Here is a 26,473-nt window from a genome sequence, read left to right as displayed (position 1 = left end):
GGAGTTCTGATGAATAGAATCCAAGAATCTCAGAGGCTATTGGGTCCGAGCTGTCCCTGGACACAAAGCTCAACAATCCTTGCAAAGCCCTCTAGGGCCAGGGGGCTTGCTGCTTCAGGTCATTCCACTTGGGGATAGTCTGATTGGCAGGAAGCCATTTCTTCTATTCATCCCACATCTGTTCCCCTGCACCTTCCCAACATTATTGCTCCTAATTCTTTCCTCTGGAGCCAAGCAAAACAAGACTAACCCCCACTCTCAATGTTATTTCCTCTACATGGCACCATTTTCCACATTTCCTCCAGGATTAAACCCAAGGCTGAGGATGCCAGGCCCTGCGTCAGCCGAGCAGGGCCAATGGTTCTAATTAGAGGAAGGCTTCATCCATCCACTGGCACCACAACCACAGTGACCACAACACCAGCTGCCTAGGAGTCATCATTGGTTATGTCCCTGCCCCTATCCCCCCAATCCTCAACCACAACATACCTATATATATTGGTAGTGAAAAAGTCTTTTCAACTTTCCATCCCACCTAAATGTGGTGGATGCCCTCCTTGGCTTTATTCTGTGCCAAGCTGTCCATGGGGTAGTAGGAAGGTGGGAAGAACAGTGCAGCAGGCTTCCTTTTGCCTTGAACTTGAGTAAAGTCTGCCTATGCATCACAGCCAAGACAACTCAATGAGCCTTTCTAGATCTATAACCCCATAAATTACTGCCAATTCTAAGCACAAAGCCTAGGCAAAATGTCAGCTCAACTCTACCTGTGGATAAAGAAGCGGTCTTCCCAGGTAACTTGGAGGAAGCCCTGTGGATCAATGACATACTGAAACTTAATAAGTTGTTATTATCTTTTATATTTCCCAAGCATCCCTCTTATACCCTGACTATAATGAGCTATTTCATAAGATAAAGAATAGTCAAACAGGAAGAAGAAAAAATTCAGCAACACTGACCATCATGTAGAAAAAGTTACATACCATATGCAATGTTCCCCAGGCCCCCACCTTTCTGTAGAAGGAAACTGCTTCCTCCTGTCTCCATTAGAATGTCTCACCATCCAGTTTTTCTTGAGGTAGCGTCTCTGTCTCTCTTCTTTCCATTTTCATTGTTGTAGTTATAGGGTGTACTCTGCTCATGGTTCTGCTGATTTTGCTCTGTATCTGTTGGTCCAAGCCTAGCCTTGCCTCTCTGCATTCATAATTGCTTACATAGTCCCTGGATGGCATGGGGACTGTTTCCTAGTTCTTTTCCCACCACAGATATTGCTACTTTCAATATTTTGGTGTATAAGGTCATTGACTTCCTCAGGCTAAAGGTTGAGCAGTGGACTCTCTTGATCAATGAGCATGCACATTTTTACAATGAATGGCCTGCTATGTAGATTTTATGAAGAGAGGGCTTTGGAGGAGGTGGGGATGGTGATGGGTCATGGAGAGATGACATTTGGCTTCAAGTGTTGTTCTGTCTGATCTCAGAGAGTCACATTATTTTGGGGGGCTTAAAGAAGGATTTTCCAAGAGGCAGATTTAGATTCAGTGTAAGGAAAATGGGAGCTGTCTATCGATAGAAGTTTATGGATTCCCCCTCCTGGGAGATCTTTAAACAAAAGTTAGATGCCCACATACCAAATGGTTTATAGGGGGATTCTTGTGTGTGGAGAGCCACATCAGTGATCCCTAAGATCCCTGCCAAACCAGAGAGGCAGTGACGGTTCCAGACTATTCCATGGGCAGAGCCCATCTAGAGCCTAGGGAAATTGGGCCACATTTTCTGAATTAGTGTTTGTATGAATACGTAGATGTGTTTCCCAGATGGACGCTTCTTGGGAAATCAGTTATTGGGAAAGAAATGGAAAGGCTGGTGAAACAAGACAAACAGGCCTACCTGAAGTTGGAAAATCCCGGTCATTGTCCCCTTGGAATGTCCACAAGGGGGCACTGGGATCTCAGAAATCTGGCAAGAGAGGAAGGAACCATTGACTGGAATTTGAGAGATCTCAGAGGGCTGGCTCCACAGTGGACTCCTGGAGAGGAACAGCGGGGCTCTGAGGCCACCTTCTGGGCTTTGTCAAAGGGAGCCTTGACTCTCTCAGTGGCTGGCACCTCTCCATTAAATTCCACCACATTGATTTTGAGACTGTTGAGATGGACATGCATTATACATTGGGTGCCCCCACCCCCAAAATGTGTAAGCTCTCTGCATCCCTCAGGATCTCTGTATCCCTGTATTCTTTGAACATGGAAGGAACTTAGTAAATGTTCATTGATTGACTAATATAGCTTTCCCAAGATGCCTTTTCTGTGGGAGAAGACAGCCCAGGGGTGCTTTCCCAGTGGACTTCTCTGAAGCCCACCTATATCTGAGGGTAAGGCTTACCTTTGACCCCCCAATCTTTGACTAGGGAAACTGAGGCTCACAGTAATTAAGTGATTTGTTCAAGGTTATAGGGCTGGATAAATATACATATATATGCACAAATATTTGTAAATATGTGTGAATCACTTTTGGGTACATCTCTTTCCTCCAAATTAGTTCCCATGAGGCAGTGAGGAGATGGAGCAAAGGATTTGACTCAGGAAGACCTAGGCTGGGAATCTGCTTCAGACATATACTAGCTATATGACTCTGGGCAAGTCACTTAATTTCCCTGAAGCTCAGTTTTCTCACCTGTAAAATGAAGAGGCTGGACTCAGAGATCTCCATTTGTCTAGTTCTAAGCTTCAGATGCTCTGATACTTTATTAAGATTTCATTTGTGGGAAAGATAAGTATTTCAACTGTAGCCAGACCCAGTATCTGAATAAGGTCACTTGGACCAGCTAAGAGGAGGCTTTGAATGTCGAGACGTGAGAGCTTGGATTTGAATCCACATCACCTTGGGGAATCACTTGTTCCTCCATGTCTCTTTCAAGTTGCCAGAATTTTCTCTCTCTGTAAATTAAAATTAATATTTACTAACTTAAAGTCATTTGTCTTCCCCCCACTAGAATGTAAGGACTCTGTGGGGAAGGATTGTCTTTGTTTCTGTGGTTGTGTCCCTAGCACCTAGCACAGGAACTGGTTCATGATTATTGGTCACTCATTTTTTAGTTGTGTCCAAGTCTTGGTGACTCCAAGTCTTAGCAGACACTGAAGTGGTTTGCCATTTCCTTTTCCAGCTCATTTGCTAGGTGAAGAAACTGAGGCAAACAGGGTTAAGTGACTTGCTCAGGGTCACACAGCTACTGAGAGGACCTGAGAGGACAGATGTGAGCTCAATTCTTTCTAACTTCAGACCCAGAACTCTGTCTCCTGCACCACCTAGTTGACTCATGCAGACCCCCTAATAGAAACTTCTTTGGGTTCTTTGCTAAGAAGAGGAGAGATGAGATGACCCTGGTGTTTTAGATCACCCGGGGTAGGACTGGCAAAGGGTGAAACTGGACCAGCTGCAAGACTCTGTGATGATGCAGGGAGGAGGTGCAGGTCAGGGCGATGGGTGCGAGAATGTGAAAGAAAGGATGAAGAAGAAAAGGATAGAGAGGGAATGGGTTTCACCTTCAGTGGGATGGCTACAAGCTCGCCCTAAGGAAGGATTGTTTCTTAAAGACAGTGTGGATAGTTCTCATGTTAAAGCCAGAGTCAGGAAAGCTGGGGGTTCCATCCTGCCACAGGCACTTTCTAGTTTTGTGACTCTGGACAAGTCACTTGATTTCTTCTTCATTGTGAAATGGGCATAAGAATAATAGCATCTATCTCCCAGAGTTGTGAGACTCCAATGAGATCATATTATAAAAAGAATTTTGCAAAACTTCCAGGGTTTTATCAAAGTCTGATAAGGTAGCATGGTGGATGAAACGTTGGGCCTCGAGTCAGGAGGACCTGAGTTCAAATCCTGCCTCAGACATGGACTAGCTGTGTGATTCTGGGAGAGTCGCTTAACTCAGTCTCAATTAACCTCATCTATAAAATGGGGATTGTAATCGCAACCAATTCATAGAGTGGTGGTGAGGTGCAAATGAAATAATATCACTTTAGATATATTCTATTATATAGATCTTTTACATAGATATAGTATAGATAAAGCATGCTAAAAATGTTCAATATTATCACTGGACATTGAAAAAGGTGAAGGATCATGGAACAGAGATTTAGAGACCAAAGGAACCTCAGAAGTCATCTGGTTTAACTTTCTCATTTTACAAGTAGGGAAACTGAGGCAACATGGTGTGAAGGGATTTGCCCAGGATCATGTAACTCATGTCTAGCTGAGGAGGTAGCATGCCTCTAGAATCACAGGACCTGAAATTCAATCAGCCTCTGATGTTTCCTATCTATGTGACCTTGGACCTCAGTTTCCTTATCTGTAAAGTGAGATTGTTTCACTTCTAGGGTAATGACTTTGGGACTCTCTGCCTCTTAGCTAATATTAAAGGCTTTGACAGGTCAAACATGACACCCAAATGATATCCCAATTGAATTTGCCAGATAACACTGTTCTCCCAAGTTGTCAGTACTTGGAGTAAGTCACTTCCCTTCCTTGGCCTCAGTTTCCTCCTCCTCCAAAATGAGGGTGTCCCTAGGAATTGAGACTTAGTAGGCTAGAAGAGGTGACCTGAGAGTCCCTTGACCATCAAGACCCCACACATACGGCCTTTCCTGATGCCTTGTGATGCTGCTCCCCCACCCCATGCCCTCGTGTTTTTTCTGTCTACTTCCACATCTGCCCTCTTCCCGAATGTAGCCCTCAAGAGGAAGGGCTGCTTGGCTTGAGTATCCCCAGCACCTGAGCAGAGCCTTCCTCGCAGCAGACACTTGGTGGACAATAAAGTCCAGCATTCTAAAGCGTTCTGTTGCTGTTGTTCAGTCATGTCCAACTCTTTGTTGGCAAAGATACCAGAATGGTTGGGCATTTTCTTCTCCAGCTCATTTTACAGATGAGAAAACTGGTCTGAGACCAGATCTGAGCTCAGGTAGATGAGCCTTCCTAATGTCAAACCCAGTGCTCTGTCCACTAGGCCACCCAACTCTCCTCAATGTAAGGTTTACAAAGTACATTATGGAAATACTCTTATTTGATACTCTCAACTACTTCCTGAGATAGGTGCCATCATTACTCCTGTATTACAGATGAGGAAACTGAGGCAGAGGTGAAATGACCTGCCCAGGATCATGTAACCAGAAAGAGTCTGAAGCAGGATTTGAGATCCAGTCTTCCTGACTCCTTATCTCATGCTCCATCCACTGGATCACCCAATTTGTTGATGGATTGGTTAAGTGGCATGAACAGAACTGAATCATTCACCAATCCTTCCTTCTCTTACTGCTAAAGTTCCTTCCTGGGGTTACAAGACAAAATTGACCATATCCTGGAACTAACCTCCAAGATCATGGCCTGGGGGGTTGCCTGGGGTCCCTTCCCAAAGGGTCCCTGTCCCCTTTGGCAGCCCCTAGCTCAAGAGAGCTTCAAGTCTGGCACTGCCCCGACCAGAGTTCTGGTTCCCCTTGGCTTGCAATGGCTCAAGGTCACTGGGGCTGACCAGCAATGGGACGGGACCTTGCCAGGACTGGCTCCTAAGCTTGGAGCCAGGAACCAGGAGCTGGCAGGTCGCCTTTTGGCTTAGTTCACTTTTCCTTTCACTGAGTGGGGTTTCTGGGAAGCGAACTCTTGGCTGCTGACAGCCCAGGGCCCTGGAGACCCTAGAAATTGGCATCTCTGCAAGCTCATTTCTGCTGTCACAAGCAAGAGTTCGCCCCAGTCTCAATGGTCATTACTGGACAACAAGCAACATGGAGCAAAACAACATTTGATTTTCTGTTCCTAAAGAAGGTAACCGAGCCGAGCAGAAGGCTTTGCCGGACAGAGACTTCTGGCGCTCCCACCTCCAGATGTGGGGAGGCTTAAGCCTTGTTCACAGACTCAATCTACTCCCTCCCTTCTAGGAAGAATTCGCAAAGCTCCTACTCTGTGTCAGAAGCGAGGCTGCTGTGAGGCTAGGGAGCCAAAGGGGGAGCCAGGATGGGCTCAGTCCTGCTTCTGACGTGGCCTGACTGTGGGACCCAAGTCCCATCACTTAAACCGCTCCACGTCCCAGGCAGCTCTAAAATTATAAGCGGTAAAACAGTCTCCAGTCTGTATCACAAAGGGAATTCTCCTTTGGTCATTCTCCACACCAAGATTTGGTGGAGCCATTGCCTACCTCTCTATGTATCAGGTTCTTTGCCAGGCAGACTCTTTTGGGCACCAGGACAGAACAAGATAGTCCCTAAGCCAACAAGGGTTATATGTTGCATTAGAGGCTGGGCATGGGAAAGGTGGCAACATATACACAGATGAGTAAAATGCAAGTGATTACAGAATCCTAGATTTTAAAAGGAAGGGCTGAGATCATGGAGTTTATCCTTCCAGAGGAGGAAACTGAGTCTCAGAAACAAGGAAGGATATACCCAAGGATACACAGACAGGAAGGAGCCAAGCCTGGATTCAAAATCAACTCCTCTAATCCGGAGCCCTTTCTCCTCCACTTGGAAGGACACCTGGCTGCCAGGTTACCTCTTTGGGGCTACTACATGGAAGAAGTCTCAGATTTGCTCTCCTTGGTCCTAGAGCAGAAAACTGGCAGCAAAGAGGGGAAGTTACCAAGAGACAAATTTAAAACTGACATAAAGTGTTCCAACAATTGGAGGTGGGATGGCCTAGCAGCTTCGTTGTTTTTTCAATGATATTGGAGAGGATGAGAGAAAAAAACTGACTCTTGGTCATTGAAAAACAATAAACTGGGCAGCTGGGTGGCGCAGTGGATAAAGCACCAGCCCTGAAGTCAGGAGGACCTGAGTTCAAATCCAACCTCAGACACTTAATAATGACCTAGCTGTGTGGCCTTGGGCAAGTCACTTAACCTCACTGACTAAAAATAATAAGAAAACAATAAACTAAGACAAAATATTATTCTAAAGAAATCTTTTCTTGCCTCTCCAGCTCACCTGTTGTCTAACATGATGTCAGAAAGAAGATGTCAGAGGAGGGTGGGGTAATAGATCCACCAAGATGACCACCAAGGCTCCTGGAAGTGCCTAGATTCTTTGCTTTTGTGTCATTTTAGAGTGAAAGGAGCAGGAAACATCAATGAGCATTTATTAATCAGTAAACATTTATTACTACTACATACCAAGCCCTATGCTAATCACTGGAAAGAGAGAGAGAGAGAGAGAGAGAGAGAGAGAGAGAGAGAGAGAGAGAGAGAGAGAGAGAGAGACCTTGTCCTCCAGGTGTTTCCAATTTAATGAACGAAAACAACAAAAAAAAGGAAATTGAAAAATTGGAGGGGGAGGTTTTCCAGAAGCCTCTGGAAAAGGACAAAGAATTTGAAAAGCAATGCAGCTGATGGGAAAGGGGAATGGGGTGCTAATAACTGGAAAGGTGGGGTCCAAAAATAACTTATTTAAGAGGTAATAACTGAGATGAGGTTTAAACAAAGTTCAGGAATCTAAGAAGTGTTGGTGAGGAAGGAGAGCCTTCTAGGCCTGTAAGAAGGACTGGACAAGGGCATGGAGGAGCCAGAAATGATCTTTGAGGTCATCTTGTCTCCCTCCTCCCCACAAACATCAGATGATCAAACCAAGTTTCAAAGAGGCTCACATAGCCAAGGGTGTACTGGGTTCTGCCCCCTTCGCTCCAGGTCATGCTACTTCCTCTCCTATTTGTCTCATGCTTCCCCACCCCCAGTTCCTATATCCTTTGTCTGCCTGTTGATGCTTTGTGGAGTCAGGAGGAAGTAGATATCCTGCCCTTAAGAAATGGGGCCAATGCGACAGCGGAAAAAATATGGAAGTAGCTTTTGTGATGGACTCATCCTGAAGAAGGTGATCCACCTGCAACGCAGCTGGAGCTGTTGGAACACAGACTGAAGCACATTTTATCATCATCATCATTATTATTATCATTTGGGGGGAGGGTTTGCAGGGCCAGTGGGGTTGGGTTGGTTTGCCCGGGGTCAGTCGGGTGATTGCTGGGCGTCTGGGGCTGGATTTGGGCTCAGGTGCTCCTGGCTCCGAGGCTGGTGCTCCGTCCACTGCGCCACCTAGCTGCACTTACTATTATTATTATTATCTTTAATTTTCATTTTTTTCTCTTTCCTTTCCTTTATTGCTCATGAGGGTCAATATTTTGGGGGGAGGGGCATTATATTTACTCTTAGACAAGAATATTTTAGTAATGTATAAAAAAACATCATTTGTACAAAAATAAGAATAAAAAAAAAAGAAATGGGGCCAATGTAGCCAGCCACGTGCCTGCTGCTTAGGGATGGTTGGAGAGATAAGACTAAAGACCAATGAGAGCTAACACCTCACTGACGGTAGTTTCAAGAGTTCTGAAAGGGAAGCAGGCGAGGCTCTGGCTCCTGGGAGAGCATCTTACTCTGTGGCAATAACCATGATCATAGATTGGGGGGTTAGATGTGTGTGTGTGTGTGTGTGTGTGTGTGTGTGTGTGTGTGTTATTCATGGGTATACCACCTCCCTTGGACACTGTGAACTACTTTAGGGCCGGGACTTCTGCTCATCTGTCTGTGCAGCTCCTTCTGGAAGTGGCTGAGTGGAGAAAGCACTAGACCTGGAATAAGGAAGACTTGAATTCGAATTGTGATGAGTGTGTTAGCCTAGGCAAGTGATTTCAACGCTGTCTCAGTTTCCTCATCTATAAAATGGGCATAATAATAGTAGCTACCATGCCAGTTTGTTGTGAGGGTCAAATGAGATAACATTTGTAAAGTGCTTAGCACAGTGCCTTCCTTCTTTGGATACACACAGTGCAAGAAGAAGGGAGGACCCGTGTCTCCTGGCATACATGTGCACATATGTGCAGCCATCTCCATTGTACCAGTATCTCAGGAAAGGTTTCCAACTTAAGTCTTGCTTAGCTAAAACCTTACTTGTCTCCTAACACCAGGATTGGTGAGCAATCAGTGGAGAGCAGGAAGGGGATACCAGAGAGAAGACAGGAAGGGGGATGAAAAGACAAGGGGAACCTGGGATTTCAGAGATGGCCCCTTGGCCAGAGGAAAAGGTCCAAGGAGAGCTTTCATCACTTGAAAATTTTGTTAGGGAATGCTCCTATTCTTAAAAATGAAAAGAAAATCCTTACACTACCAGAAAGTTTGCCAATCAGAGCTAATCCTGCCACATTCCCACCATTTAACACCTAATAGGCCAGGGATGGATGGATCCATGAAATCTGTCCATGGGCCATAATGGTCATTGCCAAGACAGCTGCAGGTAGGACCTGAAATTCAATAAATCTAGGAGTTTTTAGGAGTGAATTAATTAAATGTTCAACCAAATATAGCCCGAGAATGATGTTATAAATATCCAAAAGACCCTTTGCAGAAAAAATTCCCCACCCCTGCATTAGACTATAAGCTCTCTGAGGGCTGAATTGGTCTCGTTATTCCCAAACATTCATATAGCACCTGGCTCATTTTTACTTTTATTGTTCAGTTGTTCCAGTTATGTCCACCCCTTTGTGACCCCATTTGGAGTTTTCTCGACAAAGTCCTGGTGTGATTTGTCATTTCCTTCTCCAACTCATTTTACAGATGAAGAAAGTGAGGCAGAATTAGGATCACACGGCTAGTGTCTGAGACCAGACTGCAACTCAGGAAGGTGGATCTTCATGTCTCCAGGCTCAGCCCTTGATCCACTGCAGCACCACAGAGCTGCCCCATGACTAAGAGTAGACATCTAGTAAATGCTTCTTCACTAACTCTCCTGGGATTCTGAGATTTCTGTACTCCCTGCATCTTTGTAGGAGGAGGGAGAGAGGGAATGCAAGAGTTTCCTTTACCCTCCCCCAACCCTCTGCTATTCCCCAGTATCTACACACCAATCTCTTAGGGTCTCTCCTTTGCAGGGGATCCAGAGAGTAGAGAAACTTCTCAAAAGGTAGAGGGAGGGGGCAGCTAGGTGGCACAGTGGATAGAGCACTGGTTCTGGAGTCAGGCGGACCTAGTTCAAATCCGGCTTCAGTCACTTAATGACCTAGCTGTGTGGCCTTGGGCAAGTCACTTAACCTTATGTGCCTTGCAAAAAAAACATTAAAAAAAAGGTAGAGGGAAGGGTAAAAGCTTGCACCCTGAAAAACCAACCAGCTGGTCAAGATTTGGATTAGTCTTTGTTTTTGAGTCATGGACCACTTCACTATCAGGTAAAGTCTATGAAGCCCTCCTTAAAATATTTTTAAATGGACAAAATACCTAAGGTTATGAAGAAAATAGTTTATCAAATACAGTTATTAAAAATATATTTAGGAGCAGTGAGGAGGTACAGTGCAGAGAGCATTGATGTTAGAGTCAGAAGGACTTGAATTCAAATCTAGCCTCAGACACTTACTCACTGTGGTTCCCATGGCATTCCTTAATCCCAATTGCCTCAAAAAAAAATTCATTTTAAAAGAAACAAATTCATGGACCATAGGTTAAAAACCTCCCCAGCTGTGTTATCTTCTGCCTTTGTAAGCTTACTTCTAGAGTGTTGTGTGACCCTGGACAAGTCACTTAATCCTATTTGCCTCAGTTTCATCATCTAAAATAAGCTGCAGAAGGAAACAGCAAACCACTCCATAACTTGGACAAGAAAACCCTAAATAGGAGCACAAAGAGTTGGACGTGAATGAAATAACAATAAGCTCAGTTCTTGGCACTACATTTTTTTTAGGGTTTTCTTTTTTTGCAAGGCAATGGGGTGAAGTGGCTTGCCCAAGGCCACACCGCTAGGTCATTATGAAGTGTCTGAGGCCAGATTTGAACTCAGGTCCTCTTGACTCCAGGGCCCGTGCTCTATTCACTGTGCCACCTGGCTGCCCCTTGGCACTACATTTTAGAGGAAATATTGCTCCTCTACAGAAGATTTAGAAAAGGAACACCAGTCTATGATGGTCCTGAAGTGCAGAACTGGGGCTGTTCCATCTGAAGAAGAGAAGACCCAAGAGGTCAGGAGAGCTATCTCCATGAACCTCACAGCCGTGAGGAAGGATAATTAGACGTATTCTATCTGACTCTAGAGAGGAAAGCCAGAGGCTTTGTCTGGAGGCAGCATGGGGCATGGGAAGACGTGCTGGATTCTGATTCAGATGATCTGGACTCAGATCCCCATTCTACCATCTTTCTGACCTAGTACAAGTGAGATAGCTTCTTAGAGCCTTGGTTTCCCCATCTGTAAAATAGATAATATCAAAGAATTGAGTGCCAGCTCTAAATCTGAACCCTCAAAACAATAGATTTAGTTTTGATGTAAGGAGAAAGTGCCCAACAAAAGGAAGTTGACCCACGTGGAGGGTGTGGCCTCTAGAAGTCTTGAGTTTCCCCTCTTTGGAAGTCTTTAGACAGGTGTGGAATAGAGGAAGATCTTAATGGTCACAGAGGTTCCCTCCAACCTTGACTCTGTGCCATTCACATGCCTTTCCTCACCAGGACTAACATACCGTCCAGTTCTGAATTTGTGTTTCCTCATGGGTCATCAGCTGACACCAACCACCGATTAAGCAAAGCGGACAGCACACCCAAGAACTAATAGAAAGGAGCCACTTTTCCATTGTCCTTAGCTAGATTTGCAATCTTGCCCCTACCTTGTGGCAGATCCCTTTCAGGGAATTCAAGTTGCAGAATCCCAGATTTGGATGGGCTTCCAGAGACCTTGCAGAAACCCTGCTAGGAAATGTCCAACAAATGGTTCTGCAAAGGAGAGGAGGACTCACTATGTCCTAAGGCTGCCATTTGGGGAGGGCTCTACTGGGTAGGAAATTTTTCCTGATATTCATCCTAAAATGGCCCCTTTGTCCCTGGTTCTGTCCTCTGAAGTCATGTGGAACAAAGTCCATCTCTCTTCTTTGTGATAGATCTTTAAGCTTTTGAAAAGGGTTTCCATGTCTCTCCAAATAGTCTAGAATTTGTGAAATACCTACTATGGTTAGACCCTATGATACAAGCACCTCAAGGTGCTTGGGATGTCTATGTTGATGGGGCATGCAGACAGATAAGTATGGTCAGAGAAGCTACACACACATTAAAATATTTAAAAGCATTCATAATATAGCATCCTGGTTAGCAGTCCTCTCAACAATAAAGGGGAACTATCAAGTTTTTGCTCCAGTTCATGCCTCAGGCACCCGAGAGAAAAGAAATGGTTCTACGGGAGTGAGGTAGGAAGGGAAAGGTTGTGTGAGAAAATTCCAAATAGATTTTACAGATCTTGGTTGCTGTATCTGAGGTTATGTCAACTTTGGAAAGGTCACTGTTGTCCCATTGAATTCTGGACTTTTTTAAACCCAGGGGGCAAAAAGGGTTGGAGTTGGGAGGAAAGGGATTTGGTCCATAAAACCTCATGCTTCACTTCTAATGGGGCCCCCATTCCCTTCTCCAAGGATCCCCTGAGCTCAGCCTTTAACCCTGGCTCTACCTCCCCCCCCAGGGAAACATTTTCCTGAGGGGTGAACAGTTGATCATTTCTCCTGGTCTCTTGAAATGTAGCTCTGGTGTCTTTCTCAAAATATGGAGGCCTTGTCTAATCCAGTAGATTTCTAATATTGGCTCCTCAGCTTTTCTGAGACTGGTCCTCTCCAGCTAGAAGGGCAAGCATTCCCAAGGAAAAAACCAGAGCTTCATCATTCCCCATTCTCACAACCCTCATAACCAGATGCAATCCCTTGGCGCCCCTACTCCATGCCATCCTAAGAATGATGAAGATGAGAAATGGCATTTCCAAAGTGTAAGTTTTCAAAGGCCCCTATACTTCATGATAACTCTGAGAGGGACATGTCTCATGTCTCCATTTTACAGATGAGGAAACTTCTTCCTTCTAATAAGGGTGGGACCTGGAGACCTCTGTTTCCCCTTCCTCATCCTATGCTCTCCTGGTCTGACACATGACTGTAGTTACATTGCAGTAGAGATATAATTTCACTGTTTCTTTTATTATTTCTCTTTCTTTTGAATAACGATAACCTTCCATCGCCAGTCATGGTTCACGTTCAGTGAGTTTACATTTCTCTCAAGATCGGGTACCTGAATATGATTTCTCTTTCATCACATTCAACTGAGATCAATGTCTAATATGGAAACGATGGAAAGACTAACAGACTGCCTTCTGGGTGGTGGTGGGGGGAATGAGATTAGGGGGAAAATTGTCCAATTCAAAATAAATAAATTTTTTAAAAAGATTGGATACCTGAATTAGGTCATATTTTCTGTTCAGGTATAGAATGGGGAACCCATGTATGTCCCAGGTGACTCTGAAATTCTGGGAGCAATAATGGATTAGTAGATGAAAACTGGTGATACTGTGAAGGGTTCAGTCATTACTGTTGGTCTGAACTCCTTGTTCCCAGGGTACACTGGGAAACTCTTAGGATTCCTTTTGACTGGGATTCTGGGAGTCAAAGAGGGCAATGGTGCCCTTGTGGAGGCCAAGCATTTCTAAAAGATCTATAGAGGAGTATAGTATAGTCATTCCTTTGAGCTACAAGTTGATGCCACAGTTGAGAGCTTGAAGCAGGAACAAGACTTCAGTTTTTTTGCATGATGAAGGCCTAGTAGTACCTGGGGCGTGTCATTAAAGGATGATGGCAGCCACCACATTGCATGGCAAAGGCACTCCGGTCATGCATTGCTGCCATGGTGCTCCAAGAACTGACAGAAACCCTGGGAAATAGATAAACCATAGGGTGAGGGTTTCCTAATGTCCACCTACCTGGGTTTGTGGTGGAGGCTGATCCTAAAGGATAGGACTTGAGTTTCATATTCTTTTTCAGGGGTGAGTGGCTGAGCTCCTTCCCAATTCTCAGATCTTTTCCATGGTTATTGGCCATGTGGGGGATCAATGGGGTCATGTCTCCAGCTACAACCCCCTTTTTTAGGCTTTTGCAAGGTTAAGTGGCTTGCCCAAGGCCACACAGCTAGGTCATTATTAAGTGTCTGAGACCGGATTTGAACCCGGGTCCTCCTGACTCCAGGGCCGGTGCTACAAACCCTTTTTATTAGACCAAACCCCAGGACTAAAAGTGTCCGAGTTCTCCAGTTCTAATACTGACTGGTGAACTTGAACTAACTGGGCAGACTCCCCTACCCCTTGGAATAAGGAGCAAAAGAAAAATGATGCATGATCTCTCCCGTATCCTTGAGTGGAGTCACTAGGCCTTCTCTCTATGGTATGGACTCTCTCTCCTTCCCAGCCCCCGGTCTAGTCTGACAAGGCCAAATGGGACTAGACCTGGCCTGGAGATATGAGCTTCCCCGGTCGACATAAAGCGTCTTAGCAGGCGCCAAGGATGCAGGACCTAGAAGGACAGGACCAAATACAGCTCTCCATGCAAAGATCCTGTTTAATCTGGGCAGCCAGGAAAAGGGCCGATTTCTCTCTGAATTCTTCCTTTGGGGATCCCTCTTGGCACATCGGCCCGTTCTGTCTGCCTCTTTTCAATCCAGGAGCTGACTCACTGTCCAGAAAAGACAGGACCTGTCTCTGAGCGAGCCCTACCCTTGTCTAAATTCCCGACTAACTGGCAATCACAAGAAGCTCTCCAGTAAGGGGATGCCTCCATTAGCAATGGCGTCACACGTCGAGGGCCACCCTTTCCCTTGGGCGACCTCCCTGATAAGTGAAATATGACCCAGGCAACTTTGGGAGGGCCACCTGGGAAAGCTTGGGGACGGACTGGTCAGTCCAATTGGATCTGAGCCACCAGCACAGCTGGCCATTCAATTGGGCCAGAGAATTGTTCCAGAATGCAAAGCCACCTTCCCCAGCCTGGGAGACCATGTTCCCAGTCTATATCCAGGGCAAGCACAGCCTCAAATCAACTTTGTAATTCATCATGGGAAAGCCACAGAAGACATTAAGACCAATTCGGTTGGGTCAAAAAGGAATGAGTTACTTAAGATAATTATCCTTTCATTCAGCGGGAATCTTTGTCCAGGTTGCTGGATGCAGTTAGATGGAGAATTTACAGTTTGTCTATCAGTATATATACATATATATATATATATGTGTGTGTGTGTGTGTGTGTGTGTGTGTGTGTGTATCTTGAGTCCAAGTATTGAGGAGAAAAAGAGCAAATTAGATTGTCTTTAAGATATAGCAATGCTATTTTAATGAACTTGTCCTGAAGCAAAGGTCCAGATGGTACCAAAAACTCCACAGATGCTTGCTCTTGGGGTCCCAGGTATAGGGCTGGAAAGGTCCTTAGAGGACCCCATTTTATAGATGGGAAATCAAGGTACAGAGAAGGGATGTGATATGCCCAGGGTTCCATGGCTGCTGAACATCTGAATCAGGATTTGAACTCAAGTCTTTCTGACTCTAAGTCTGTTGACTAGAGGTTCTAGCTTCAGATCTGATTGGGAGATTCAAGTGTTTCTGCCCCTGCTGGGCTTGTTCAAGCAAGGGACAGGTAAAGGTGGTCGTTTGGTGGAGGGAGCAGGGGCAGAAGTCCTTCCTTGGCCTCTCCAAGAGGAGCTCTTGGGGTGGGGTGGGGGTGCTGGCCTCTCTGGGTATGGTAGGGGATTATCCTGGACTTCTCCAGGAGAGGCTCTGGGCAAGGTGGGGGCTGGGGGTCAATCTTCCTGGCTTTGACACTGATGGGTTGGCCTCCTGAGGAGGCAGGCCCGGGCAGTGCCTCCCACTTCCAGCTGCTGCTGACGTCAGCAACACCAAGAGGAGAGTCTGAGCTGCCTCCAGCTCCCCTCAAGCCCTCGGGGTGCGGGGCTGAGCAGCAGCAGCGGCAGCTGGAACCCATTACCCTGGCAGAGGCTGCTCGGCCCGGCCTCGCCAAGAAGTCACCTCCTGGCAACGTTGTTAGCTGGGCCTGAACTTTATGGATCTGGAGCCGCTTTCCCGTTAGCATGTGGCGTCTCTGATACCCTGGGGGGGGCAGGAGGGGGGGAAGAGAGAGAGAACCAGGGGAGGAGGGGAGACAGGAGATGGGGGAAGAGAGAGGGAAGGAAGGAAGGAAGGAAGGAAGGAAGGAAGGAAGGAAAGAAAAAGGAAGGAAAGGAGGGAGAGAGCCATCCTTCACTGTGTGCGGAGGACCACACTACATTCGAGTCTTCATCCCAGTTCCTTGCCCCAGTAGGTGCTATAGGAATGCTCGGCCCTGTCTCCTAAGCTCTGGCAAGCCAAAGGAAGGCCTCGGACAGCCCCTGCTTTTAAGGAGTTCGCAGTCTAATAGGGAAGACAGCAAACCTATCTCTACAAAGCCACCCTAGATAGGAGCACCACAGGAACTAACTCCCAAGGGGAAGGCACAGGCATTTTTCCTGTAGGAAGTAGGAGATGAACTGTGACCAGGAATGCTAGCAGGGAGGGGTGAGGAGGGAGAGCACCCCAGGGAGGGAGGATGGCAGCGCAACTGTCCTGACCTGAGGGGCAGAGGTTCCAGTTTGGGGAAAACCAGAGGTCGGTGCTGCTGGATTATAGGGTCTGCAGAGGAAGGGCGACTGGAAAGGAGAGGAGAAGCCAGACTAGGCCTTTCAAAACCAAATTTAAGACTTTCAATCTGATCCTGGAGCTGACAGGATATATCACAGGAGGAATATATAATCTGAATGGGGAACAAGCCCATACGTGTCTGTTCACACACACATAGACATGTGTATATACATACACACACATGGATGCCTCTAAGGATAGCTGTTGTTCAGGTGTATCAGTCATGTCTAACTCTCCATGACTTCGTTTTGTTTTACTGAAAGAGAGACTGGAGTGATATGCCATTGCCTTCTACATTTTACAGATGAGGAAATGAAGGCAAATAGGGTGAAGTGACTTGTCCAGGGTCATCAACTAGTAAGTATCTGAGCTTTCAACAAGAGTCTTCCTGACTCCAAGCCTGAGCTCCATCCACCACACTATCTGGCTGACCCTAAATATGTGTCGATTCTGTCTTTGCATATAAAAGATCAATACAAAATATATAGTACACATAGTCACACATTTAACTACCAAGCGATCCCAAATCCAGGCTATGGGCATGCCTCAGTCTCAAGAATTCCAGAACACAATTCGGGTGCTTGGACTCAAATCTCCCCCAGCTGCATTTTCATTCCCCGCTTCCTGAAGGGTCAACATCCAGGCCTCAGGGGGAACTTAGCTACTCATTTCTCCTTCAGTAGCTTTTCTTGGGTCATCTCTTCTTCCCTGCCCAAAACCTCAGATGCCACCCTCCATCTGCTTTCCAACATGGTCACCCACCGGCCCTTAGGTTGAGTTGGTCATTCTTCCCTTCCCTTCTCAATCTTGAGTAAAACAATGGAGCAGAGGCAAGGGCAGGCCCAATCATTGTTCTCTGCCTAAGCCCAGGAGAGAAAGGCATAGAGCCCCTGCCCTCAACGAGCCTGTATTCTATGGGGGGAGACAACCTAGAAATAAGGAGACCCGTGAAAGATCTCTGGAGTAGATGAACAGTTATGTCAGAAGGAAGGCACTAGGAGGCAGGGGATGAGTAAGGTCCTGAAGGAAGCTCAGAAGGGGAGATGAGAAGAGAGAATTCCAGACCTGAGAGATAATCAGGAAAAATTCAGAGAATGGGGACCTGAGAGCAGAACAATCAAGGGATCAGTTTGACTATGTGTGGAAGGGAGGAGAGAAGGAGAATTCTAGAATAGGAGGAAGGGGCCAGGTCATACCTACAGAAGGTGATAGGGAAACTCTGGGGTTGCTTGGGATAGAGAGAAGAATAAGCTGGGTTACGATGCCCTTTAGGAAAATCACCGACATCTGAATGAAGGATGGACTGGTGTGAGAACAGGGAGAAGGGAGCTAGACCAGTCGGAAGGCTACAAAGTCATAAAGGGCTGAGCTCAGGTAGGGGCTGTGTGAGTGGAGGAAAGGGGACTCTAGTGATTAGTGATGTTGGGAGGGTAAAAATAGTGAGATTTGGCAGCAGATTGGCTATATGAAGGGAGGGAGGGAGGCAAGGATGGGGGTACCTGGGGAGCAATAATAGGAAAGTGGAAAAAGGGAAAGAGTTTTGGGGAAAGGGGAAAAATAATGAGTTGCTTTGTACTTGTGGAGAGTGAGATGCTTGTGGAATGGGCAATTCAAGATTCCCCAAAGTCCTTGACCCAATAACCAGACACTTCCAATATCATCTCCTCCCTCACCCACCCCCAGCCCCCTCCTCCTCCTCTTTCTGAATTAGCTGAATCTTGATTGGTACACCCATCCTTTATGAACAAGGCTGGTTTAAGGCATAAGGCCATGGGCTGGCCCTTGGGGCACAGATATAACCCTGTCACCCCCTGGCTAAGATAAAGGTAAATCAAACACAGGAACATATGTATGTTGGAGCCTTCTGTGCTGAAACTTTGCAATTTTACATGTATGTGTACACACATACATATGCCCACATACACATATGCCACCCTCCCCACACACACAATCTGAAAATCTTGGTTATGCTTTGCCTAATCACCTGTAAGATACTTGAAAGCTAGGGACTAGGTCTGCATGTTCCTGATGCCTCAATCCTCTGAATAGAGCAGAAAGTCACTCATTGTGAAGAAGCAATAACAAGAACAAAGGAGGATTCAAAGAAAGGAAAGATGCATTCAGGGCACAGTACCTACCCTGTGACCCTGGGAAAGTCATTGTACTGACTCACTGAGTCTCAGTTTCTTCCTCTTAGGCAACACTGCCTAAATCCTAAAGCATATTACACATAATGATGGCCACCAGCCAACCAACTTTAGTGGGGTTTAATACCCATTTTCCCGTCTGTTTTTTCCTACATCTTTTGGAGAAAGACAATGAAGTTCTTGTGATCCTCAATGCACAAATGAGGAACCTGAAGCTACTGGAGGGCCGTTGTCATGGAAAGCCATACAGCTGGCAGGGGGAGTGCTGGCATTTGAAGGCATGGCCTCAAATGTCAAAGTCAGTCCTCTCCCCTTTGCCAGCTGCCTCAGGGCTCAGGCCTCACATAACACCTTGCCCTGTATGGGACTTATTATCATAGTTTGTGTTGCTGGTTTCCACTAGTCCACCCATGAGGGATTCATCTGGATTCAGCAAGTGTTCTCTTGAAATCCAAACACTTGTACTGAGAAAAAATCCTGAGAACAGAATTGACAGAAAGGGGAAAAAAGGAGGCAATTCACAGAACAGGACCCCAAGATGATCATTAGAGCTGACCCTGGAGGTCATCCAATCCAACCTTCACATTTTTCAAATGGGTAAACTGAGGCCCCCAAGTGCTTTACACAAGGTACTTTGGGGCAGAGATGAGATTTGAACTTGAGCCTTGTGACTCCAAATTTCACATTCTTCTTACTGAACTAGGAAGGTCCCCTGTTAGGAGCTGACAGAACTGGACTAGAACCCAGGATCCTGACTTCTTGTTGTCGTTCAGGCTACAACATTATGGCAGAGTAAAAATCAAAAGAGGATGAGGATCATCTGGGAAGAAGAAAAGGCTGGAGGTGGTTGTTACTATCTTTAAGAATCAAGAGGGTTTTCACCCCAAAGCAGTCATGGCTGGACTCGTCCTATCCATCCTGGGAGGGCAGAAACTGGTTGAGCCTCGATCTCCGGACAAACTTGCTAACAATGAGAATTATCCCAAAGTGGATTATTGGTCTTGGGAGATGGTGGGGTATGACTCCTTGTTAGATATGGTATAATGGGGATTCTGTAGAGAGTAAGAACATAAATTCAAATCTTAGTTCTCCTATTTACTAGTATTGTGAAGTTGGACAGCCTTCCCTTCTCTGGGCCTCAGTTTCTTCATCTGTAAATGGTCTCTAAGGTCCTTTCCAGATCCATATCCATGATGCCAAGATTGGTTGTGAGCACTGCCTCATAGGGTGGTGTTAACTTACCTAGTCACATATCTGGTGAGTATTGGTTTGGCAGAGACATGCACTATGTAGGGGGGAGAAGGGAATGTTTGTCAGCAGATGGGGGTGACTAGGGCCTCCCTTAGAACAAAGGGGACTTTGCCCAGTTCTGTCTGGTGGCTGTAAAATGTGCCTTAGAGCTAAGGTCCCAGAGTAAAGGGTATTGAGGAAATCTGGCAATTATGGACCAAGTGGTCCCAGAATATTCCCTTGATACCCAGAATCTTTGGGATATATTTTCCAGGAAATGTAGAGAGAAAGGAAGGAAGGAAGGAAGGAAGGAAGGAAGGAAGGAAGGAAGGAAGGAAGGAAGGAAGGAAGGAAGGAAGGAAGGAAGGAAAGAAGGAAGGGAGGGAGGGAGGAAGGGAGGAAGGAAACAAGGAAGGGAGGGAGGGAGGAAGGGAGGAAGGAAACAAGGAAGGAAACAAGGAAGGGAGGGAGGGAGGAAGGGAGGAGAGAAACAGCTACTTCTCAAGTGTTTCTGTGCCAGACAGTCTGGTAAGCGCTTAACACACATTACCTCATTTAATAATTTGTAAAAGTAAAATTTGATCATTGGGAAGAAGCCTTCTTTGCATCCTTTGAATCCACATAAGAACAAATGAGTTGTTTTTAGGTAGCTGTTTTGCAAAATACCACCCTGTTCTCCTACCTTTCTTTCTCTTCTCCCTTCTCCCACATTTTCCCTGGTTCTGGGAAATGTCTTAAAGTCCTCAGACCCCCCCCCCCCACTCAGGACCCAGGACTCTAACCAGAGGGGAAGACAGTCTTCATTCCAAATGACCCCATTTGGGGAAATGGACTACCTCCTCCTCTTGCCTGGTGCCTTCTTTTTCTCTTCCTTAGCAAGGAATGGTAGAACCCTCTGCTCCCAGCCTGTCCATGAGACTTACTGGTTGTGTGACCATGGGCAAGTCACTAAATCTCTCCGTGCCTCAGTTTCCTCATCTGTTGCATGAGGATTTGAGAAGCTCTGATGCCTCTTCCAGTTCTCAATCTTTATCGTAGGAAGTCTCTTCACCCCCCTGTGCCTGTTTGTCCTCAGTTGCCGAATAAGGGGTGGAGCAAGGTGACCTCTGAAGGGGCCTCCCTTCCTAAACAGGTGATGCTCTGTGCTGACCCTCTCCCATCACCATTCTTGCTTGAGGCAGAGGTGAAGCCTTGGAGAGGATGACATTGCTTGAATTCACGGAGAAGATGAGAATCCCTTTTGAAGCCACCCCGCTGTCCTCTCTGGTCCTGGGGGTGTAGGGTTGGATTTGACCAGACTCGAATGCTCTTTGGCTACATACTTTTCAGAAATTAGAAGATACAGTTCTAAGCCCAGAGGCCAAGCGAGAAGACAGAGTCCTGACAGTCCGGGCTGAAGGAGGACAGAGTACACCCACCCCCGTCCCAGCCAGGATTCGGCAGATTGTTACTGGCAGCCTGGTGGAAGACCCCCTGCGAGGTAAGAAGGTGGGGTCGGGGTGGCTAGGTGTTACAGTGGATAGAGCACCGGCCCTGGAGTCAAGAGTGCCTGAGTTCAAATCCGGCCTCAGACCCTTAATAATTGCCCAGCTGTGTGGCCTTGGGCAAGCCACTTAACCCCACTGCCTTGCAAAGAACACTAAAAAAAATACCTAAAAAAAAGAAGTAGGGGGGGGGTAGTCTTCTGGACCTAGGGACCCTCCTGATTCTCCCAAGCCACCCTGACCAGTCCCCATCCTGGACATGCTATCTCTCATCCACACCTTGACTTGGATGCCAGCCTCCCTCCAAGCCGGTGCTTTCTTGACCGCAGTGCTATCCCAAGCCCCCCCCAAACCCCAGAAAAACCACTTTGAATTTACTTTGCCTATTTTTTACATTGTCTTGTCTGTGGCCTCCCACAGCAAAATGTAAGCTCCTTGAGTGTAGGGCCTGGTTTCTTGTTGACTCTCATCCCTTTTTCTAGCACACTGCCTGTAAACATGTCAGTGCTGAAGAAATTTTTGCTGGTTTGTTGGATAGTACATTAGAATACAATAAGCACCTACAATGAGCCAGAAAAATGAATGACTAAATAAGAGATCTCAAAGTTCCCATGAGCCCATTGCTATAGCCAACCAGATTAAAAAACCAAAAAAACAAACAGGGAAATCAAGTCAGTTCTACAGTTTGACAGTTTATATTGGGTTGGTCATGGACCTGCCAATCCTCGTGGGAGTGTCATTTATCATGTCTGAACCAAATCCCTCCCTCCTGCACTAAAACCTAAAGCCCATTAGCAAATGAGAAAGGAAAAAAAAACCAGTCTCGTGTCAGTAAGCAATTTGGCATGTCTGTTTGTTTTCATGTCTTTGCAGCCTTAGCAGAGGCCCCTGGGGAATCCTGAATCGCGGGCTGGGTCGTGGTGGTTCCCCCCACCACCATTAGTCATTTATGTTTGACTCATTCCTCTCCAGAGCCTCCAGACACAGTTTTCACCACCCCATCCTGACCCCCAGCAAAACAAAAGACAAAGGTCTCCTGGCCAGAATCTTCTATCAGAAGCCCAGGGTGTTCAGAAGTTTGCTTATATTCCAAGGGTCTGAATTCAAAGGTAGAACCCCACCTGACCTTTGGTCTTTGGTCTTTGTCCAAGCATATCCACCTTCTCTCTGCCATTAGGTCTTTGGGAAGCGCCTTCTAGAGTCACTGTGCAGGAAGAAAATCAACTCTTGCAAGAGGAACTCTCAAGGCTCGAGGATCTCCTGGCCCAGACCAGGGCTGAAAGAGATGAGTTTGTCAGCAAACATCATGTGGTCAGTGAGAGGGTAAGGAGAGAAGATTCCAACTGCCATCCATGGTCATTCACATGGAAGGGTGTGGGGAGGTTCACTCTCTTTCCTAACTACACGTCTTCTTCTGATTCCTAGACACACAGGTTCAGTCCTAAAGAGACCTTAGAGATCATTTAACCAAACTTCCTCATTTATTATTACTATTATTATTATTATTATTGAAGAAACTGAGGCAGAGAGAAAGAGGAGTGGTTTCCTTAAGGCCACCTGGCTAATTCATATCAGAGATCAAATCAATTTCCTAACTCTTAGACCAATGTGCCGACTATCATCCCTCAAAGTCCCCATATCTTTTGGAATACATTTTATTGATACCTTTGATCTGCCTACCTCCCCGCCCCCAATTTGAGACTGTGACAAAAAAAGTCACTAAGAAAAATATATTAGCCAAAGATGGACTCTTACAAGTTTGATAAAATGTTGTCCTAGTCATCTCTGCCAGGATGACGGAGAGACACTTGATTCTCTGGTATTCAAAATGGTTTTACAGTCATTGAACAGCTCACTATTAAAAAAAAATAGTGTTTGTTGACATTTTCTGTTTCTTCCAACATCATAGTACTATACAGCAAACAGGACTTTTAAAGCAGAAAAAACAAGTCAGTACAACTGATCAATAGATTGGAAATGTTCAAAAATCCATGTGATGTGTAACTCTGTGCATTCCTCCACCTCCACTAAGGGATGGGTTGGGGGCTCCTCTCATCTCTCTTCATTCCAATCCTGTTTGATCTTCATAATTTTCTTACGTTCAATCTTGATTATTTTAGGAGAGTTATTGGTCTTTCCATTTACACTATAGTCACTTTGTATATTGTCTTCTTGGCTTTGCTGACTTTACTTTGTGTGAGGTTATTGTCTTACAGTGCAGTCATATTCCATTAAATTTGTGTATCAAAATTTGTTTAATCATTATGGGCATCAACTTTGTTCCCTCTTCTTAGCTACCACAACAAAAGGGCTACCAGAAATATTTTGGAGCATATAGGGTCTTTTTTTTTCTTTTCAATGACTTTCTTGGAGCATAAGCCCAGTATTCCCAACAGTTTTTTAAAATAAATAGGAGTTTTTTCCCCCCTAGATAATCTATGTTTTCAACTTTATCAAACACTAAGTTATTGAGTTCTATTGTTTCTGGATCTCCTTTGTATAATCTATTTCATTTATGTAACTCTCTATTTTTTAACCAATACCAGATGGTTTTGATGGCTTCTACTTTATTGTTTCAAGTCTGGGAAGTGTTATTTCTACCTCCATTCTTACTTTTTTTAACTTCATCCTTACTTAGCAATCTAGATCTTTCCTTTTCCAAATGAATTTAGTTACTATTTTTATCAAGGTCTATAATGTATCCCTTGTAATTTAATTGGTATAGCATTAAAAATATAAATAAATTTTAGTACCATTGTTATTTTCATTATAATGGCATAGCTTAGCCACAAGCACTGACTATGTCTCCAACTATATAGGTTGCTCCTTATTTCTTTAAGGAGTGTTTTGTAATTGAATCTAAACAAGTCTTTCTTGTACTTAAGCAATTTGATCTCCATATATTTGAAGCATTTTGTAGTTATTTAAAATGGAATTTCTCTCTCTATTGTTGCTTCTTCTGTTTGTGATAATTATATAGAATTTTTATTTGAGGATTTATTTTGTAGCCTGAAACTGCTGAAATTATTAATGATCTCATTTTTGCTGATTACCTGGGGTTTTCCGAGTAAATCATAGTTTTATTTCCTTTTGAATCCTTTCTCTTGTCATATTGCTATTGCTAGCATTTCCAGAATTATATTAAATAATAGTGGAGAAAGTAGTAATCCTTAATTCACTCTCATATTTATTGGAAAAATTTTTAGCGTATCACATTGCATTTGATATTTGCTTTTGGCTTTAGATCGATGTCCTTTTTGATATTTTTAAAAGTCCTCTATATAGTACTGTTCTTTGTAAGATTTTTAACATAGAAGTTTTTCACTTTGTCAAAGACTTTTTTTTGCATTTACTAACATGATGATGTGTGTTTGGGATGTTTGACTTTTTCATATGATTAATGTTGATTATTTTCTTAATATTGAACCATCCTTCCATCCCCGGTATAAACCCTACTTGATCACAAGAATAACTTTATGGAAAAATTGCCTTAGTCTTTTTGTTGAGATTTTGTTTAAATATTTTGACTTAATGGCCACTAACAATAATGGTCTAAAGTTTTCTTACTGCACTTTATTTTTCCCTGCTTTAGGTATTAGGGCCATATTTTTTCTCATAAGAGGGTTTTGGCAGGTTATTTCTCAATTTTTAAGAACAATCTGAGAATAAGACTTTCCCCACCTTTGGTAATTTCTTTACAGTTTGATCTATTTCTTTTTCTGAGATCAGATTATTTAAGATGTTTTTCTGGTTTTCTGATAGTTTAAATATTTTATATTTTTAAGGCATTCCTCTATTTCTTTTGTGCTCTCAGACTTTGTTCTGTATAATGTCTCAATTATTCTCTTTATTTCTTTTAATTTTGGTGTCAGATTGAGTTGATGTTTTGCTCTCTTCTCTTTAATCAAAGTGGCTAAAGGTTTATCAATTTTATTAGCTTTTTAAGAAGATTTTATTTATTTTGAATTTTACAACTTTCCCCTAATCTTGCTTCCCTCCCCCCACCCCTCACAGAAGACAGTCTGTTAGTCTTTCCATTGTTTCTATGGTTTACGTTGATCTAAGTTAAATGTGATGAGAAATTATATCCTTAAGGAAGAAACATAAAGTATAAAAGATAGCAAAATTACATAATAAGATAATAATAATACATTTTTATTAAAGATAATAGTCTTTGGTCTTTGTTCAAACCTCACAATTCTTTCTCTGGATACAGATGGGTATTCTCTATCACAGATACCCTGAAATTGTGCCCAATTGGTGCACTGATGGAATGAGCAAGTCCATTAAGGTTGACCATCACTCCCTTTATTAGTTTTTTTTAGAAAATTATTTATTTAAGGCAATGGAGTTAAGTGACTTGCCCAAGGTCACATAGGCAATTATTAAGTGTCTGAGGTCATATTTGAATTCAGGTTCTCCTGACTCCAGGGTCAGTGCACTACCTACTGTGCTACCTAACTGCCCCATTAGGTTTTTTTTTAATGACATTTAGTTTTGTTAATTATTTCTCTATTTTTTCTATTCTCTATTTCCCCTCTAACTTTATATATCATCTTTTGTACTTCTTCTAGGTTTATTTATTTCTTGATTTTTCTAATTTTTAAATACACATATATTTAATTATATTCTCTTTTTCTAATTTGTTAATATCTGATTATAAATGTTATTTCCCACTTGAGGACTGCTTTAGCTGCATCTCAGAAATTTTGATATATTACTTTATCCTTATTATTTTCTGAATATAGTCATTGTTTCTATGACTTATTCTTTGACCCATTATTTAAGATTTCATTGTTAAGTCTCCATTTGGGTCTGTGACTTTCATTTGTGGTCCCTGAAGCAGTTTCTATTCTTATTGCATTATGATCTATAAAGGATGTATTGACTATTTCTGCCTTCTTACATTTGTTTGAAAGATCTCTGTGTTCTAGCTCCTGGTAAAGTTTTGTACAAGTTAAATGTGGTGCAGAGAAGTATGTATCACATTTTGCTGTTCCATTTAGAAGAAAACTTTTAATTCTAGATTCTCCAAAAATGTGTTATGTTACATATTTTTCCTTTTAGCTAACTTGTCCAAAACTGATAGAGGGATATTGAAATCTTTTGTCGCTGGCTGCCCTCCATGCTCTTCATCTTTGCCTCCTCTTAG

The 26,473-nt window shown here is 44.2% G+C and overlaps 1 protein-coding gene across 3 annotated transcripts in view; it reads left to right on the top strand.

Annotated features, from left to right (window-relative positions):
* CROCC2 (ciliary rootlet coiled-coil, rootletin family member 2) overlaps window positions 1-26,473 on the top strand; it is a 165,602-nt gene that overhangs the window by 17,275 nt on the left and 121,854 nt on the right. For all 3 annotated transcript variants that reach the window (XM_074190729.1, XM_074190727.1, XM_074190728.1), the window contains 2 exons: window positions 21,167-21,317; window positions 22,499-22,644. In XM_074190729.1, the coding sequence (XP_074046830.1) occupies window positions 21,167-21,317; window positions 22,499-22,644 (297 nt within the window). The remainder of the gene's footprint in view (window positions 1-21,166; window positions 21,318-22,498; window positions 22,645-26,473) is intronic.

Source organism: Macrotis lagotis, chromosome 6 (assembly GCF_037893015.1).
Source record: "Macrotis lagotis isolate mMagLag1 chromosome 6, bilby.v1.9.chrom.fasta, whole genome shotgun sequence".
Classification (NCBI taxonomy): Eukaryota; Metazoa; Chordata; class Mammalia; order Peramelemorphia; family Peramelidae; genus Macrotis; species Macrotis lagotis.
This window is presented reverse-complemented; position numbering and strand designations above follow the sequence as displayed.